Here is a 20,389-nt window from a genome sequence, read left to right as displayed (position 1 = left end):
CCACACACATATAAAAGAAATTTAAATTTTTTAAAAAAAAATAATCTCAGTTTGAAAGTTAGGTATCGAGTCGGGTGTGGTTGTATCTTGGTTTGAAAATAGGGGTTGAAATTTAAATTTGAAAGTCAAATCTTCAATCTCGCGTCAATTGTTGGTTGTCGAGATCGGATACTGATTTGGAAGTTGGGTCTCAATTCCAATGGAGAAGTCGAAACCCAGATTGATGGATCGTATTCAAGTTGGATGTCGAAGTCAGGTCCTGTGTCGGATATCTAGTCTCAATTTGACTATATCGGGTCGAAGTCAGGTCCTGTGTCAGATTCCATCAAGAATGCTTAAAAAGTTTTCATAATATAAAACACAAAATTAATTCAATACAAATTCATCAAAAATAAAATTTTACAGATCATTGAATAAAACACTAACATAAGTTGTTAGACAAAGTGATGAAAGAAGGGAAAAACCCACAAAAAGAAGTAGGTATAAACCAAAAAATTGCCATGATTGTGATGATATCTTTGAGAATTGATCAGTTGAAATGATTTCTCTTTTGACATGTTGAATGGAGGAAAAAAAATTAAGAAAATGACATAAATAGTCCCTCAACTATAGGAGTAGGTCTAAAATGGTCCCTGAACTATACACTTAACGGATTTAGTCCTTCAACTATTCAAAAACTTGTCAGTTTTGGTCCCTTAACTATACACTTATCGATTTTAGTCCTTTAACTATAAACTTACCGATTTTAGTCTTTTAAGTATTCAAAAACTTATCAAGTTTGGTCTTTATCCATTTTTTTAATACAAATAGCTTAGGTTTATATTAATAGAATCTATGCCTCGAGAAATTAAATCATTTAGCAACTTTTTCTGTTGGTTCTCTCTCCGTTACTTTTTCTTCAAATTAACCTTACGCGAAGAACCTTAACCTCAACGATTTAAAATAAAATTCACGAGGAAAGAAAATATAAGTCATAATTTTATTCAACAGAGGATAAAATGAAGCATATTATTGTTACTAATGACTTGAATATGTTAAACTTTATTATAAAAAGAAAAAGTTATTATCCGTTAAATCCAAAGTTTGTACTCCAACGATTTCATTGAACAGAATTTGTTTAATTTTTCAGAAATGGTAATTTATAAAATGGTAGAGTTGCAATTTTTTAAACTTTTTTTAAAAATAGATCAGTTTTATTATTCTATTCATTTTATTTTACTTAAAGAAAATTGAGTAAATTAAATAAAATTCGCATTGATTAGCATGATGCATGATAAGTTTCTCGAACAAAAACTATCAAAGTTTAGGATAGTGCGTATTAAAAACCAAAGCTATTTGTATTAAAAAAAAATGGACAAAGACCAAACTTGATAAGTTTGTGAATACTTAAAGGACTAAAATCGGTAAATTTATAGTTTAAGGGACTAAAACCGGTAAGTGTATAGTTAAGGGACCAAAGCTGACAAATTTTTGAATAGTTAAAGGACTAAATCCGTTAAATTTATAGTTCAGGGACCATTTTAGATCTACTCCTATAGTTGAGGGACTATTTATGTCATTTACTCTAAAAAAACTACAAGGAAATTATAGTTTTATTTCATTGTTTTTTTGGTGAAGATCCAAAGTATACCTCCAAGGAATTGGCAAAGTTCCACAAAAATAGGGATGAAATTTGTCATGAAGACGAAGATACAATAATGAGTATGATTTCTCTAGCTTTTATAGATAGCTCCTGAAGAGGAGCATCGGAAGGAATACTGAAAGGGACACATGAGTTGAAGAAGTGGGCTTAAAGGTAAAAACAAAATAGAGGTAAAACCCCAAAAGTACGAAAGAAACATAAAAGTAAATTTCAAGGTGCTATATATGTATATATATACACACATGAGTATTCTAAATTTCAAGGTGCTATATATGTATATCTATACACACACATGAGTATTCTAGGCCGGCCTATGTAGCACCCTTAGAATTCAGAAAGTATTTAGACGGACTAAACAGAGTCCGATATAGTCAAAACAATCTGGAGGTACTAATATGCACAAAAATATCATACATGGACACTCAAACAATTAGGGGCAAATTTGATCAAATAAATGAAAAGAGATCATTTTTCAATCAAATTGGTTAAAGAAAGGACAAATCTGATCTAATAACTACTAAGTTAAAAGAACATTTTAACACTTTTTGGCATTTTATATCATGAATCAACAGGAGGGTATGGTTATTATTTTATAGACAGATAGTAAAAAACATTTCTAGTACCATAATGTTGAATCATGAAAGGGCATGTACCTTAATCCTTGCATTAATAAGAAACAAAAGGTTAAACTATTTTAAATGTTCTTGTTTTCGGAATAGAACATTTATTACAGTTGACACCTTTATGTACAATCTCCATAAAAACATCTCCAAAGCTTTGATTCGTGATACTAAAAGTTACTGAGCCAAGCTATTAAATTATTATTTTGCATCACTCCAGTAAGGTTTTGACTGAGGGGGTCGACGAAGCCCAGGGATCTGCAAACAAAGTTACCATCTTAATGCATTTTCACTAAAGTTGTAAGAACATGTGTGCTTACAAGTAACACTGCAAAAATATGTTTTATTCTAAAAGGTAACCAAGATATCGAAGAACAAAATTCGACCAAGAATGGCCTGGTGATAGACCCTCTGCCTCTAAAAAAAGTCTTTTGAGTCATGAAGTGATACATAGGGTCCAGTACGGATGACAATGGGGCGGAGCGGTTTTTGGGCTATGCGGAGGGGATGCGGGTATAAGGTTATGCGGGGCGGGTTACGGGTCTATACATATTTAAACAAAACAAAAGCTTAAAAAATTATGACTCTAATTTTATGTAATGATATAACCTTCCAAATACTATATTCATCAAAACAATACAATAAAATATTATACGTACATTATGAAACAATATATAACCATCCAAAAAAAAGTGTTACTTGCTCAACACGTGGCGACCTTATTACCTGGCAATGGCCTCCCTGCTTCTTCTTTCTATTGTTGTGGAGTTGATGTTTAGTATTTATTTTTCCTTTCTAACCCATACAATTTCCTTATATATAAAATCAAAATGATTGGAACATGGTGGATGTACCTGATGAGGCTATGTATCGGTGGTTATAATAAGATTTGTGGGTTGAGTTGGACTGGATGGAGGTGTGAGCCATTTATATGGACTAGACGGTGGTGAAGCCATTATGTGGGCGGGTTCATGTGGGGCGGGGAGGAGCAGGGCAGGGAAAAATTAAAAGAAAAAAAATTGTTAGGCGGGGCGGGGCAGATAGAAGTGTCCGCAAGTTAATGTGGGTTTGCCCAGCCCCCGCCCCACCCCATTTGCCATCCCAGGGTCCGGAGTCTACCGTACCCGAAAAAGATTAAATAAGAAAAAAAATATTTTTGGCTGTTAAAATATCATGCTAGACACTTCAAAGTAGTCCAATAGCAAGTTCCGCAAACTAACCTCAATTCCATGTGGGCCTATTCGGTTATGGGAAATGAAATTGAGTACCAAAGTGACAAATTCATCAGGCACATCTTCCTGCAATGTTCAAAGGACAAACAAATATTCAGAAGTACAATCCAAATTTAAACCAATTGGCATCTTAAGAAAATTAAAATGGACCTGTATAGCATGGCCTGTGTGTCTGACGACCACCATTTGGAACTTCCCTTGCATTTGACCTATTGTGAGTGTTCTGTGACAATAAAGAGAAACTATTGACAAATTGGTCTCATGCTTTATCAAAACACAAGCTAGAGCGATGTAATTCATGCTTCTAGCATATATTTTTTTGATAACTGATAACATAGTTCATGCTTCTAGCCTTAAACATCCCCAAATGTTATGAAATAAGCTTTTAGAATCTTTCATCGGAAAAAAAAATCTTAACCTCTATCCGGATAGAGATTCTACTTCGTAGCTTCTCTTAAGACATTGGGTTTTAAAGTACATTATATCTGGAAAAGGCATCTTGAACGAGTCCTCTGAACAAAACAAGCATCATGGAGAACACAAATATAAACAAACTCAACTGTAACAAATCCAATGGTATATCGAAGCTCTACAATGAAGACATTATTTTTGTGAGAGAGAAAGTAAGGTAGATATAATGAAGGGTATTTGCACAAGAAAACTGTTACCCAATAAAAATCATAGTGACATCTATTTACTTGGAAACTAGGTAGTTCCCACGTACATGTTCTGAACATTGATTGTTTTTGTTGGATATAGGTGTAGAACCCTATATAAAAGGGTTAGAGTGCTGAGCATAAACACACTTATTTCTCTAATATCTTTGTATGTCTGTTTCAGTTCCATTAGAGGTAGTAAAGGAGAGCGCTAGAGGATAATACACTTCTCTGAAACCAAATGACATCACTATTGCTTTTACAAGACTCTATTCTTAGTTCATAGACATATAATGACAATGCCAGAAAGGTAGTCATTTATGTAATTGATAGATAAATGGCAGTCCTCTATTGCTTCCATTGATATGTCCGCTGTTTGCTGCTCGTTTATTCATATACTGAACAATGACAAGTCTCCAGAGATTCTAAGCAGACTTTGACAATTCTACTTTCTGTTTAGGATTATACACATTCCCAACCAATAGATAGTTAACTAGGATAAGATAGGCAGTCATTTAGAGATACTTTTGCGAGAGCGATGGCCATGCAATTTCTCATTACAAGTGAGACTGCAAGCATTATATTGTTTAGGAAAGCCATGCACATAAATTGTTTCGATGACTCATTATTAAGTTGGATCAGAAACAGGAATATAAGGAACCATCAGGTGTACTTGAACCACATATCAGAATAGGAATATACAGAAACATCTTGCATACATAACTACATAGTGGTGAAGCTTCACATGCATACTAGCATCAATATAGAATTCAGCACAACCTTTGATACAGGTAAAAGTACACAACCTGTCAAGTCTGTCTGTCCCAGCTAAAAGCAATATCTTTGGCACAGGAGATGACAAAAACTTTTCTGAAAGGCCTTCATACCTGAGACGAGAGCATTATAGTTTCAGGTTCAAACTGGCATATGCTAGAATGGAAAACAATATGCTCAACATCCTGTGCAGCACTACTAGATATCAGAACTCTTGAAGCATGATAGAGACTGCAGTTTCAAAAAAATATTTCTCAATTCTAAAACCTAGTCAATGCCATTCTAAAAGTAAAGTAGCAGTTATATAAATCCAGAGGGAATTAAATAAAAACAAATTTATTTGAAGAGGAGTTTTAACTTGCAGGTTCTGTATTCTGAGACTAGATGAGAGATTATCTGTCATTTCTTCTACATTGCATCATGTAATACGTCAAGGGAACATACACAGAGTAGAACCACAAGCTTGGGTACCGACAATCATAAGAGCTTAACAATTAGTCCTTTTTCATTTTGAATACTTTAAGTGTTTATGATAAATCATAATAGTATCTTTTTCTTAATACCTTACGGTTTGGTTTAAGGGAAAGAATTAAAAGAACCCTCACCTCTACCAATGTAGAAAATTAAACAATTAAGTTCTAGAGATCCTAAAAATACGCTATACAAAAGCATTTTTGATAGCTCCATGGGCAAGGATGAAGCTATAGAAGCCCTCATAAGATTGTCGTCAAGGTCTCAAGCTAAGGAGTTGCAAGCCACGGTTGTTGGGGTTCAATGGGAAATCAAGAAGATGTATGTCGTGGAAGAAGAGCCCAAGAATTGTACCAAATAGTAGGCTAAGTTCTAACATATTTCATGGTCCAAATCCAAGCCCAAGAGGAGGAAGATTGGGGCCCAAAGGAGAGACCAAAGGGGGCATATTAGCATGCCCAAAGGAGCTGAAAATTAAAGCCCAAAAAGGCTGAAATCGCGCCCAAAAACACGAGCTGATTCACACCCAAATTGAGTGCAAGTTTTGGTGCATATATTGTCACTTATTTCTTGTTTTGTTAGGGAAGAAGTTTGGCATTATTTTACATCCTTTCCTAGTTAGGGTTTAGCATTTGTAATTTCCATAAAAGTATGATTTGAATCTCCTACTATTGAGGATAGATTTCCCCTATATATAGGTGTGAATTTTGATATTTTTCATAACAACATTATTATTATTTGAGGGTTTCTCTTTTTACATCTCTGTGTATTGGCTACTTGGAATTTATTTACAACTGTTAGAATAAGAGTAGAAACAAGAATAGAATTGTAATGCCCCGCAATTTCTAAGCATAGATCCGCATCTTGCTCTGTATGCATGTAAACTCGAACCCGAGGATTTATAATTTGTACATGTGTATTAAGGTCCTCTACTAAGTATGTGAAGTGTATAGAATGTGGTTTAGGGTCATAAAAAACCTATAGCACTACAGTGAGTTCAAGGCCTTTCTATCGGCTAAGTTTTTCGCAAGAGTTAATACAAGGGTCAACGTCAAACGACCATATCTCTCGGAATAGTAAGAGTTAGGTGACCAATGACCTATCAAATTAAAGGTCAACGAGTCTTCTTTCCAATGCCACCGACCGCTCGTCAATCTGACTCTTGCGTAAAATGTTATGAGCATTTTACCAAAAGACTATCAGAATGGCCGTGTGCGCAGCACCAAGACAATGTTTCTGTGTCCGCAATATTAAGTTGCTCTATTTATTAATTTAAGTTAGGGGTTCACTTGGGCAGTCATCTTGGACAACTTCTGGTTTATTTTCTCTCAAATTCTCTCCTCTCCTTCATCTCCAACACCAAGGTATGTTCCTCATATGTATCTCAAGTGTTTTTACACAATTCCAATCTCTAATCACGAATTCTTAACAATATTCTAACATCAAATCCTCCTCCCATATCTAGTGAAAAACAAGAACTCATCTCAAGGTACAAGAAGAGACTTTTGGGGTTCCTCTTCAATGTTAGAGTTTCAATTGGAGTGATTCAAGGTATGTAGGACTCCAATGAGGAATTTCTTTCATCCACATGCCCAAAATTCCTCAATTATCATGAATTGAATTCAATAGTTAGGGTTTATAAACCCACTTTCAAATTCACCATTTTTATAATCCAATTGCATCATTTCTTAAATTACTTACTCATGATTATGAATTTTGACTCTTATATTTCCTTTTTATGCTTAGCAAGGTTTTCTATTGTCATCCCTACTAGTTCTTGACTTGATTTTTGCCTATGATTCTTGAAATTTATATTTCAAAACATGATTTTAGCGTCTTTATGTTATTGTGAAAATTATTTTGATAATCTACTAGTTATGCATGTTCTAGAAAATTCTTCTCATGATTTGAAAGATATGTCTTAGAAAAAGATTCCAGCACATGATTTTAGAAAGCGAGATTTGAGCTTCGTCTCACAACAAGATAAGTTTTAGAAAGAGATTTTGAACAAGACTTGTGATAAGCTTAACAGATATTTTATTATGAGCTATATGGTTAGTATGTTGTGGGAGTTGTATTTAGCACCGAGCGAACGAGGGTTCTAGATAGCCCAAATTCCAAAACTATGTGCTACCGTAGGATTATCTTTCATCGTTTTATTGATTGACCATTTGACTCTGAGAGGCTCAGATTAGTGGATCCACATTAGACAAACAAGTTCAATACCCTGACAAGGTATAGGGCAGTCCTCCCTAATTGGGATTGTAAGTTGGTGCATCATGAGCTCACACGAAGTATGTCGGTTACGAGAAACTCCCACCTAAAAGATTTACTTAATTTATTTTATGTTTTCTTGATATTATCAGTATAAGATTTTCATATATGCATCCTTTCAAATATGATTTCAGAAAATATGGTCTCAGATATACATTTTTGTTTCTGTAATATTATGTCATGTCACAGTTTTGACTCTCAGTTCTTCAGTTATTGTTTGCGTAGAACTCATGCTCAGATTTATAATTCTTTCAGTTGCTTGTCTAATTGTTGATCTCGGCCCTTACCTTGCATACCAATCCATTCCATGTATTGACTCTACTTTGCACTACATTGTTTCATGATGTAGATTTCAGCACCCTGATAAGGATTCATGGGCAGACGTTCCACTAAGTTCCTCTACTTTCAGCATTGAAGTGAGTCCTCCTCGCATTCAGAGGACTTCAGTTGTGAGATTAGATTTTATTCACTTCAATTGTGTTAGCTTTCAGGCAATCCGGGGTATTGTCCCAGCAAATCGTTTTATTCAATTTAGAGGTTTCTAGACATTAGTACTCAATTGTAATAGACATATTCTTGAACTTTATTTCAGTTATGCTTTTAGTTTATAGCTTCCACTTTAGTTTTCATATGATATGCTATGCCAAGGGTTAGCTTGGGATCACTTGTGGTTCCAAGTACCATGTCTCGGCTAGATTGTAGACTCAGGTTTGACAAGAATATAGAATACTACTTGCAAAAGGATTGTAATGTAGTGTCCTACTTGGAAAAGGAGTCCAATGTAGCATCTACAAATAGGGTTTCAATGTAATAATTTAGAGACACAATTCAATAATGGAAAAAGGCATAAATTCACCCTTCAACTTGTACTGAAAAGTCAGTTACACGCTTAAATTATCATGACGATCTATTACACACTTATTTTGTTAAAAGTGTAACTAATACCACCCCAGAACTGACGTGGAAATAAAATTAAATAAAAAAAATAAAATAGGCGCGTTTGAGACGAAAATAAAGTCAAAAAAATATTTTTTTTTTACCCCCACCCCCTTTGTTCTCCTTCTTCGTGCTCATCTTCTCATATTCTCCAGTAGACTTCTTCTTCTTTATTTTTTTTCTTATCACAACTCTACAATTTCTCACTCAATTTACTTGAGAATTCTCCACTAATTTCCCACAAATTCACCAAAAAAGGTAATTTGCTAATCTAAAATTTACAACCCATTAGCATCAAAAGAACATTGAAGAGTCGACCCCTAAATTCCCAAACAATTATTACCAAGAAAAGTTAATTGCTTCCCACCCCATATACCAAAATTATCAATTTTACAGAGCGTTGCGAATTTGATAGAGCGGGGTTTTGGGTTCAATGTTGATTTATACATAGCAAAATCAAAATTGGCTCGACAATATAAAATTGATCAGTATCAAACTAAAATATTTATTTCAAGTTTCACAACCCCCTACCATCAAAACACTAATAACTAAAAAGAAAAATTCAAAACAAACCATCACCAATTAAGGTTCATTTTACCCATAGTTGAAAAACCCAGAAGAAAGGAAGATGATTAGACATGGCTAAGAAGCAGAGAAAGATAAGGTTTGGGTTCAAAATTCATGTCAGTTATGATGACAAGTGGGGTGAAACCATATTGGGTAATAACTTTGATTTAATTTGCTATCCATATCCCCCACTCCTTCACGGACATTCCAACCACCGCTGCTACTCCGGCGATCTTATCTGTCACAATAGTTTGTATGATATGTTTTGTAATCAGAAGAAAGGATTGAAAATGGAGTCATTCAGATGAGGAAAAAGTGAAAAGAAAAAAAATGGTGTCATTCAAGTGAGGAAGAAGAGAGAAGATAGAGGTAAAAATCGTTGGGAAAAAAGTGAAAAAAAGAAAGAGAGAAGATAGAGGCAAAATTGGTTGGAAAAAAAGTGAAAAAAATTTAAAAAAATTACACTGTATTCTTGCATAGATCTGGCAGGCGCGTGCGCACAACGCTAGTATGTGTGACTGGTTTTGTACATTAGAAGGTGGTATTAGTTACACTTTTAACAAGAATAAGTGTGTAATAGGTCGTCATGATAGTTTAAACATGTAACTGACTTTTCGAAATAAGTTCAGGGGTAAATTTATGCCTTTTCCCTTCAATAATACTCTTCTCCAATATTTCTCGCATGGTATCATAGCTTCTACGGTCCTGGTAGAGCATAAAAAAAAGATTCCACAGTCGGCGGGCGATTATAATTCATACAGCTGCCCATATAGCCAATGATTATGTTGGCAAAAGTTGGCAATACTATATGCATGAAAAATAATCATGCTGAGAAGGAATGATTTGAGAAGCATCTGAGACAAAAAAAGTAGTCACCGTGCTTCTTTGTGGTGGCTTCTTAGATTTGATTTGTGTAGCACTATGCATCTTTCCAGTGACTACTTTCTCATATGCGTCGCACTATGCATCTGGTGACTACTTTCTCATACTTGATTTGTGTAGCACCGTGCAGCTCTTCAGTGAATACTTTCTCATATTTGATTTGTGTAGCACTATGCATCTTTTCGGTGATTGCTTTCTCATATCTAATTTGTGTAGCACTGTGCATTAATCCTGACTACTTTCTCATATCTGAGTTACGTAGCACTGTGCATCATTTCGGTGACTCTTCATATCTAATTTCCGTAGTTTTGTGCATCTTTTTGGTGACTCCCCAGATGTGACGTATGTAATTTCACTTTTCGTCAGTGTTGTATGAAAACCAACACCACCAAAAGGTACAGTGTCTCCCTGCGATAAAACTACAACCAGCGCCGCTATGAATCGACCTCCTATGGGCTTCACACGCTACCCAGGAGATCATCACCTTTGATGAGATCTGACCATGCATCGGCGCGTGAGACTATTCTGACCACTTTTTCGGCGAATTTGTTGTTCAAATTCTACTAGTCTCTTGATTTTGAGACAACTCAGATTTTATACCAATTTCTGGCAGTTTTTTAATTTGTTCCTTTACAATTGAGGTTGCCTAGACATCCAAAGTAGTCCTTACCAGTTTTCTTGCAGATATCTTCATCAAGTCCCTCATTAGTCCTCGTATTAATCACATCTATAATAAGCTCGATACTTATGGCATGTATGTACCAGCTTGAGGGGGAGTGCGAGAATAGGAGTAGGAACAAGAATAGTATACATAACCCTACTTGGAAAAGATTATAATGCATTCTGGTTGGAAAAGGAGTCTAATGTAGCGTCTATAAATAGGAGTCGAAGTTTGGGGATTTTATTCTTAAATTTCGCTTATTTTTAATTTTCTTCCTTTAATCTTCGTACTTTTGCTTCCACATTATTTTCTTGTTTTTCGTTCAAGTAACCCGATTCTTATCAATTTTGCAAACAATTCAATGATTGAAGGCCCACTAAATAGTAACTTCAGTATTTTAATTTGTCTCAGGTACATAGATGTCAGGAAATGTGAAGGCATGTGTAACAAACTGGCAAGGACAGTGGCAAGGAAAAATATAGGTTTCTAACGCCAATGTGCATCCTATGGTTAGTTTGATCAGAAAGAAATCATTGGTGCTTTGAAGAAAAACCAGAAGCAATGTGTAGATTTAGATGTGTTTAACTGTTGAATATTTGGTGTAATAAGAAAATTATTCATGATTTTATTCATGTATACAGACTCCTTACATATTTAAAGGAGTAGGTCCACCATAATCTGTAACATCTCAGAGCCTTCTTTTCGTCTTGGTACTGAATGGATTCACTTTTTTTTATTTGATTCATACCTGCGTAAAGGCTTTTCCTGATTAAGGAAGAAGACTAGAAGGTAGAGCTCTGAACTGAACCCAAAGGCTAGATCCCATTTCTCAAGTGATAGTTACTTTTTGGGGTTAGTCTGACTTCATTCTAGTTGGTAGGTGTGCGAGTAAGAGGGTAATAAGCGAAACTATATGAACTTCAGTCTTTACAATTGTACCCTCCCTCCAGAAAATAAGGTTGAGAGTGCAAGGAAAGGTAATTCATACCTTACTGATCACAAAAGACTAAATATTCATTCGGTTGGCGTAGTAATTTAAAGTGACTGCTATCTTACTGAATGAATTGGTCTACCATGACCTTCAAGATCACAGGCAAGGGAGAAGAAAAATAAAAATGATTTTGAAATTGCACAGAGAACCAAAAAACAGTTTTTCCCTAATTGCTAGACAACTTATGCAACACAGTCCCCCATGGTCTCCTAGGACCCTAAATCAAAGATTCAGTGATTTTTGATGCAGCACAATATGTCAGGATATATAAAAGATTTAGACTGGATAAGCAGAAAGAATAGCTCATACCACCCTCTCCAAAACTGTTCAGTTTCTTCAAGTCTTGCTCTATGCGTGTAACTGCAGTATAAGTGTTTGTCAATGGGTAATTAGACGCATCAAAAGACAACACCAAAAAAAAAAAATTACATCTACAAAACCTGCATACTAATACAAGTCTGAAAAAGAAAACTGAAAGACAGAACTCCCCCTTCCCATTACCATCCCTAAAATAAAAAAATAAAAAAAAAAAATAAAAGGAAAGAAATGCCATAAAATATACATGGTTACACACCATTTTTTTGACTCATCATATCTCAACGTGCTGGGGATTGATACACAGGCAGAGTCGATATTTCTCAAAGAGCCTGATTTGATACTCCATTCAATCTGTAGATGCATAAAATTTCCAAATAAAAACATGAGAGCTGCAAAAGATCTAAGGGATAAGAAGAGCTCCTATAAAACTCAAATCCTGACAAAGTAGAAGCGACATATAGGAAAAATACGTATAAACCAGGATGTTTTCTGGATATAACAGATAAATCATGCTATGTTAGAGGAGTAGGAAAAAGGTTTGTGAGTAAAACTTCACAATGTTATGGTGTGAAAGTTACTTAAGATGACAAGGAGATGTCATATGGAAAATCGTTCACCTGATTATATGACATTGGTGGTCAGACACTCAAGACTGTATTTGTCAACAAAAAAATAACAAAAATAAGTGCATGTACTTATTCTTTGATGAAGTAAATGATTTCATTGATGGCATCAAGAGGATGCAAATATTACAAAAGATATTACATCCAAAAATACTGAGCTAGCTCCATAGCAAAAACAATGTGTTCGTTTTATTAAATTAGAAACAATTTGTTGTTTAACAGGCACAGGACACGAAGCGAACAGCAGTAACATAATATAAATAATCAAAATATAGACTATTGCAGAGTACTCCCTATGATAGTGATTTCATACTTTCATGGAAAATAAGTTATTTTTGGGTTGGGCTGGGTAGATTGAATATAAACCAAACCCAACCTGAGAAACAAGGCTACTTGACTAAAAACAAAATAATAAAACTTTGCTCAATATGATAAGAGGTGCGCAAGAATGCTGTCAGAAATGGAAGGAGTTTTAAGCATTGGGTACCGCTTTTTCAGGGGTCGAGAAATGCTGCATTCTGTTCGATAGTATCTTCTGCATATGAATCAATGATGCCATTGCTGTACCCTGATATATTAGGAAATCAGTACAAAATGAAATAAAAAGCATATCCTAAGAAGTTAGAAAGACTGACAACCTCAACAACATCCACAACCACCAAGCCAGCCAAACTTGGAAGTGATTTCTTTGCAGCAACATGAACTGCAACTGCACCTCCCATACTGTGACATAAACTGAAAACTCTAAGCACCACCTCTTATTTGTGGTACAGAAAACATTTTAACCCAAGCATGCAGGTGATTAAGATATAAAGCAAAAATAGTTAATTCATAGCAGGACAAAAAATTCTTTCAAGGGAAAACATGTAAAGGGTTTTTCCTTATTTCTTATGCTTGCAAACCATTTCAATGTTGGTAACAAATATCTAGGAAGAAATGACAGGAATTCAGACCAACCAAAAAATGGAGAAAAGTAAAACAACAAAAGATACATTTCATGACTCTTCAGACTGGAAGATAAAATGGAAAAAGGCAAAGAAATGTGGCAAATCAATGAGTTAAAAATTCCAAGTAATCATCAGTCTGATCGTTGCGACAGAGATCGATTTGGTTTACAGACCACTGCTACACTAATACAAGTCATTCTGTTATAAAACTACTGAGCTAATGTAAAAAAATGGTTCAGGGAAATTGCATCCAAGTAAAAAGCTTTGTGCCTCTTAGCTTGCAGCTACTTAGCAATGTTATAACACAGAATCTTTTATTTAGCTTAACACAGCAGAGATGACTGCAAAGAAATCCTCCAAACATTTTGGCATGAACAGAAATGGCTACTTTAGATTTATGTACCAAGGCTGAATGCAATCTAAAGTGCTGTATATAGAGTCTCCAAAGAATTGATTCTTTATTAGTCCTAAAACTGTATGATCCTGAAAACTATGTTTTTGATTAGCATATAATACTTATTTGGGACTGATCTCCTATGGGTTGTTCTGCTCCCAGCATCGCATACACCTTTAGTGCTGTAAGTAGATATTTATCTATTCACAAAGTTACTCCCAACATAGTAACTAGTCAAATAAAGGCGTAAATAATTGAATATGAACTAACTTCATGAACAAAGTACAACCTGTGGCCAACAAGCACAATTGCAGGCGGAGCATCTCCATACATGGTCTTCAAAACAGAAAACACATCACTGCATAGCCTCTGCAACCAATTAGTCCACCATAACATGGGAATTGGGGCAAAAAAAGTTTCTCAAAAGCATTAAATGCTGCAGCTCATAGTAGCAAGATACATCGTTCTTAGGTACCTCAATAGACAAATCTACATCATTTTGTGTAGATGTTTTTCCATGTCCTCTTAGATCCATGGCCACTATCCTAGCTTTCTCCTTAATTTTGCTTGCTGCCAATGCAAATGAGAGCCTGAGAAAATAAAACTGCATAGATTTAGCATACTGTTTTGAATTTCAAAATTGATGTTCAACTACTTCATAGCAAGACACAGATAGAGGGAGAGAGCAAGCAAAACCATTCACCAACAGTCTCTGTACCCTCCAACAGAAAGAAAATTTCCAAGCAACTTGAATTAACTAAAGAATTCACTAAATAAACTGACTAAATGGTATAAGAGCATGGACACCAAGATTTTTTTAAGGTCATTGACTGACCTATTAAAAAAAGGGAGTCACTCAGTAACTTCTTGAACAGAAGGCTACTGGCAAAGCAAGATACCTAGCATTCAAGGAAAAAATAAAACATAAAGTAGTTGCACTACATTTAATTTTATTCTCAAATCCACCACCTAGGTTTTTACCCAGCTCCTTGTCTTCACTAAGTTTCCTCATTTGTAAGATGAAAGCTTCCAAATATCCCCAAAAAGTCAGCACAAATTCCTCTTCCACGCAAGTTCTCAGCTAGAAGACACTTGAACTCCCAAGTCCATTCCCTTGAGAATTGACACAAAGCTACAAAAAGATTCTTTATAGCACGCCAAGCTTGTGACTATTAAAATACAAATTTGTGGCACAACCACAATAACAGCTGTGGACTTTGGGTTTCCCTTGTTCAACATCTCTTTGATTCTCTCAAGAATAGCTGATTGAGTCTTAGCTAGATCGATGATCTAGAAAATTGGCAGGGATAGGAACACAGCTTGGAGGACTACCTCACTATGTCTTTAAATTGGCAGGGATAGAAACACAGCTTGGAGGAATACCTAACTATTTCTCTTTTTTTTTATAACCGAGAAATCCACGAGGGCTAGCTGGCACGGAGTTCAGAACTCGATGGTTAATGAGCCTACCTCCACTCTTCTCCACTTAAATACCTAGCGTTTGTCTATGCTGTGGAAGGGTTCAAACCAGTAACGTGCACCGAACCTACATATAATGGGTGCGGTTTTATCACTAGACCGAAACCAAGGGCAACTACCTCATGTCCTTTAAAAAAACTTATTTAGAATGAGAGAAACAATAGATTGTTCCATACTAGTCAGAATGATGTTAGGAGTAACAAAAGATACTTCTTTCTTCATTAATTGTTCTATGTAAGCAGTGGATTTTGGCTTGTACATCAAGATACAGCAGTTATACGAAGGACAAGGTTCCCCTTTAAATGGTATAATCATATCATTATCCACCCTTAACCAAGCCATTCTGCAATCAAATTACTGTTTTCTACCAAAATGTGAGAACAAGGAAGTGCAAGCTTTCCTATTTGGCTCTTCCTGATTCCCCTTTTTCTTGATTTCTCTGGCATCTTCTGCAGTCAGATGATTCTTAAACAGTTGGCATAAGCACAGGGAAAATGAAGCAACTTCAGCACATTATGCATCAAGTCAAACTAAACTACTACTATTGTAAATAAAGGAGTTGCTATACATCTTTTGCATCTTGCCATAAAATTGATCTTATCCTCTTCCCTCCAAGTCACTTGCGTCTACTCAGGCAAAGCTCCTTTTTTTTGGACTTTGATGTATTATTGGTCAATTAGCGCAAAAGGATTGCCCATAAGAACAAACATGCAGAGTGAGGAATACTCCATTATTTGGATGTCTTGACTCGGATTTTGTTTGGCTATGATATTAATAAGAAGGTTGAAATTCAATATTTTCATTCTTTTAAGAGAAAAGGTGGAAAAGAAGGGTTCAAATGTAAGTTGCTCCCATATCACTTTTTGTTTGTAGACCAAAGTATCATAAGGATTGAATGTTAAAAAAAAAAAAATCATCAGGATTAAATTCCTTTGTTATGATCCAAATTAAACCCTAAAATGGAAAGTGGTTATACACTTTGTAACCACAACTGCTACAACAGAAACATAAGAAACACTAATAATTCGGATTAGATCTTAGAAAGTTGCACCAGAATACCTACCCAGAATAACCACCACCATGCAGGCAAAAAATAACAGGCCCTTCTGTCCCTGCCATATAAACATGAAATACCTGAAATGACAAAGCAAATAAAAGATGATCTTGCTACTTGACTGCAAAAAGAAGAGCATAAAGAAATGTTGTTGTTGTTTCTTAGGGGGGTGACAAAGTGCAGAGAGAAAAAATATTCACTAAGAAAATTCAACAGAAGTTAGCACAAACATCATCTGAATCTGGGATCTGAATGTCATCCTCTTGATCGAAATAATCTGACCAGTCTGAAGGTGCATATTTCTGTGAAGAAGTCCTGCAGAGATAATTAAGACAAAATTTTCAACCAAATAATACTTTAATATAACTAATCAAAAACAATAAATCTCTACACTTCTAGGATTCTGGTTTTGAATTGCAAATAGAGACACCTTTATCTGACCTAAAGCACTAAAAGAACCCCCCATACTCCCCAACCCCCAACTAATATTTATTTATTTTTTATGACAAGGAAAACCCGCAGCCGCTACCATTTGGGTGCGCACAGGGTAAAAGCACCGCTCCTATGCAATAGCTCGCAAACCACATAGGAGAGGTAACCCGCACTAGGCAAGTCCGGTGCGACGAGCTCGACCCAAAAGGCAAACCCTTAAATATGCTAGCATCAAGTAAATGCTCTTTTTAAATTAAGTAATGTGAATTTCATAAGGTGCACTTGGGAAGAGCATATCTATTAACAGCAAAAGGCATTGAGTTTCCTCCGAACATTTCAAGAAATCTATGAAGTCTAAAAAAGAATTGCCATTTTTACATCAGTAGAAGTTGTTAATACTATAACAAGCTATACTAGTTTTCTTTAACATAGATTGAACTTTCAACAAGCAACAACTACAAGAATGTGAATCACATATTTCAAATCAAATTTATTAGAAACCCACAATTCATAAAGCACCCAAAAATTCAATTTTTTTAATTTGGGGAAAATGAACTTACTGAATGGGAGGGCGAGTAGGGGCAGAAGAAAAAGCAGAAGGGAGATTGTGAGAATTATGGGTTTCTTCTGAGCCTTCTTCTGCAACTGATGTAAGGTTTGATGGATCCATGATGCTCACTCAATGTTTGTTTCAAGATTGTCAATTGTGATGAATGTTAACTTTATTTTATTTTTCACTCTTTCTGTGATTTGATGCTTTTGAGTTATGAAGATTTCCACATGATGTGTTGGGTAAAATTATGCCTTTCTGTATTCAAGCCTTTTAGCCCACTAAGAAGCCCACTCCATAGTCGATTGTGGTTAAGGATGTCAATGAGACAGTTCGGTCGTTTATTTTTTCTAAAAAAAAGTAATTTTTTTTTGGATATATTATAATGTATAACTAAAATTAGATGGAAACTACTTATATTTTTTGGATATTTTATAATGTATAACTAAAATTATATAAAAAAAAATTATATCATCTCACTGCGTAGGCGTTTGGCCATGCAATACCATATCATGAGATGGAATTAGTGTTTGGACATGTAATTTCACGCTGATTCTATCTCATGATTTCATATCATGGGATGGAATTTCATATTCTCCAAAACCCATGATATGAGAATTCCATATCATGATTTGAGATTTTTGTATATAAAAATTGACCCACAAGTTTATATTATGTTAAAACAACCTCACATTTATATCTACTAACCATTTATTTCATATGTAAATAAAATTTATAATCACGTCAATACTTCTTAAAATTTATTATTACTTTAAATTTGATGAATATAAATGATAAAGTAGAAATTGATTTGGTGAATATAAATAAGAACAGAGGGAGTAGTACTTTTTTGATTTTTCATAGTAAAATATGTCTCTTTCAGCTACATATGAAAATGTTTAAAGCAATTTAATATGAAAAAAGACAAAATTGGTGATGTATGTTTGATAATCACTACTTCCAATATGTTTGATTTTTAGCACAAAATTAATTCACTGAAAATGTGTAATTGTTTGATTTTTAGCACACAAGTGAAACAAGGCATGAATCATTATGATATTGACACACAAGTGAAAATTGTCATAGTTTGTGCAGTGTTACATAATTATTTGTGAGAATACAAAAGGAATGATCAAACATTTATGGTATATGAGCATGAAAATATAGTTGCGGATGATATTGACCAACAAATGGCTCAACGTAACAATGTTGGTTCATCTTCTCGGTCATATGATCGAGAAATGCGCTCACTTTGCAAGGAGATACAATTACATACACTCACTTTGTAGCCTCTCAATAATACACACTAATACACTACATACGGAGAAGCACATAGTTTACAGACCTTCCAATCATATTCTTCATAATTCGGTATACATCACAAGATACACATTACAATGCAAATGAGTAATTTCAGGAATAAAAAAATGTTGAGTATATTCAATTTTCTGCATATTCTATCACAATATAATAAAGAAAAGTTCAAAATTTTAGAAAAAAATAATAATTGTATCACTAAATTAGTCACAGTGACTTTTGAGCTTTTTAAACTGAAAAAAAGAGATCAATAATTAAGAGAATGTAATTAAGAAATTTGTTTTAAGAAATTAATATATGATATAAATAGGAACAATTACGAAAAAAATCAGAAAAATGAGAAAAAAAGATAAATATCATTCTTGGCTTTAAAAGCATGTCAGATCTTTTCTCCTAAGTCTAGCTTTATTATGCATATGGATTGAAAAAAGCTTGATCAATTATCTAGTGTTTGGCCATAGATTCTCAAATATTTTTGGCAAGTCATTTTTGGGTGAAGTTTTACTATGCTTGGCCATATATTTTGGGAGAAATATTTGACTTTTTAAAAGAAACTAGTATACGTGCCCGCGTGTTGCGCAGATATTATAAAATGTAATTGTATTTTGAATTAAATTTATGATTTATTTTTATTTTTTTAATTTGTTCTTATAATTTATTTAAAATGTTGTTGTTCCTTCTTTCTTTTTTTTTCTTGGAAGATTGTCCTAACCTAACAAATAGTAGAATAATAAGCAGTAACTTGACTTACAATTGTCATAAAATATTATATTATGTGCATTAAATTGATTTTATTTAGATTAATTCGTATAACTTTTCAAGAATTAATTTCATAAGCAAGTCACATATAGTTAGTACTGATACAAACCAACTGAAATTAATATTATTAAATGATATTCTTTTAACAGAAAACTACTCACAACAATATCAACGTTTATTTATGTTTGAATATTTTTATATCAAATTTTTCATGGTTTATTCATAAAAAAAATTTAGTTGTTATTTTTATAAGTGGTAGATGTTCTTCTTAATATCAAGCAGAATGTGTTATGGTCTCTGAGAAATAATTTGTGTTTTTTCCCTATAAATTTACAAAGATGGCAATAATTCTGACAACCTCCCCACCCGAAATGAATTTCTACTTATGTTTTCTATGTTAAATTTTGATGATTATGTTTTCTATATTAACTTTTTATGATTTCACGGATCTAAAGTGTGTTTAATGTGTTTGTGAATAGACCTTATTATGCAAAAAAAAAAAAAAAAATCTATTTGAGCAACGTATATAAAACCAATTTCTTTTGAGGAATTGTAAAAAAATTAGTAATGAACAATATAATTCGATCTTGTTGAATAAGAAGTTTTTCTTGCTTAATGATTACAATATTTCACTTCATATTTTACTACAGTTATGTGCATGGTCTTGAAATAACACTTGTAATTTTATAGTTATGCATTTATCTTGAATATAGAGAAAAGAGAAGATCTTATTGATATGCAATAATTTCATGTGTGATTAGTTAAAAATAATATATTATTTATAAGAATGATGAACCAATTTTTCCTATT

General features: G+C 34.1%; 1 protein-coding gene across 1 annotated transcript; it reads right to left on the bottom strand.

The window, feature by feature from the left end:
• Nucleotides 1-2,272: 2,272 nt before the first annotated feature.
• Nucleotides 2,273-17,754, bottom strand: LOC102584754 (protein phosphatase methylesterase 1). The gene is made up of 13 exons (XM_006353536.2): nucleotides 17,514-17,754; nucleotides 16,752-16,836; nucleotides 16,531-16,601; nucleotides 14,464-14,578; nucleotides 14,278-14,357; nucleotides 13,286-13,370; nucleotides 13,135-13,215; nucleotides 12,281-12,375; nucleotides 12,016-12,066; nucleotides 4,957-5,037; nucleotides 3,645-3,717; nucleotides 3,483-3,560; nucleotides 2,273-2,520 (listed from the first exon to the last, which is right to left on the bottom strand). The coding sequence occupies exons 1-13, from the start codon at nucleotides 17,621-17,623 to the stop codon at nucleotides 2,464-2,466; spliced, it is 1,062 nt and encodes a 353-aa protein (XP_006353598.1). The 5' UTR covers nucleotides 17,624-17,754; the 3' UTR covers nucleotides 2,273-2,463.
• Nucleotides 17,755-20,389: the final 2,635 nt, after the last annotated feature.

This window comes from Solanum tuberosum, unplaced genomic scaffold, assembly GCF_000226075.1.
Source record: "Solanum tuberosum cultivar DM 1-3 516 R44 unplaced genomic scaffold, SolTub_3.0 scf00153, whole genome shotgun sequence".
NCBI classification, from domain to species: domain Eukaryota; kingdom Viridiplantae; phylum Streptophyta; class Magnoliopsida; order Solanales; family Solanaceae; genus Solanum; species Solanum tuberosum.
The sequence above is the reverse complement of the archived record's forward strand: the minus strand, read 5'-3'. Positions and strand labels throughout refer to the sequence as shown.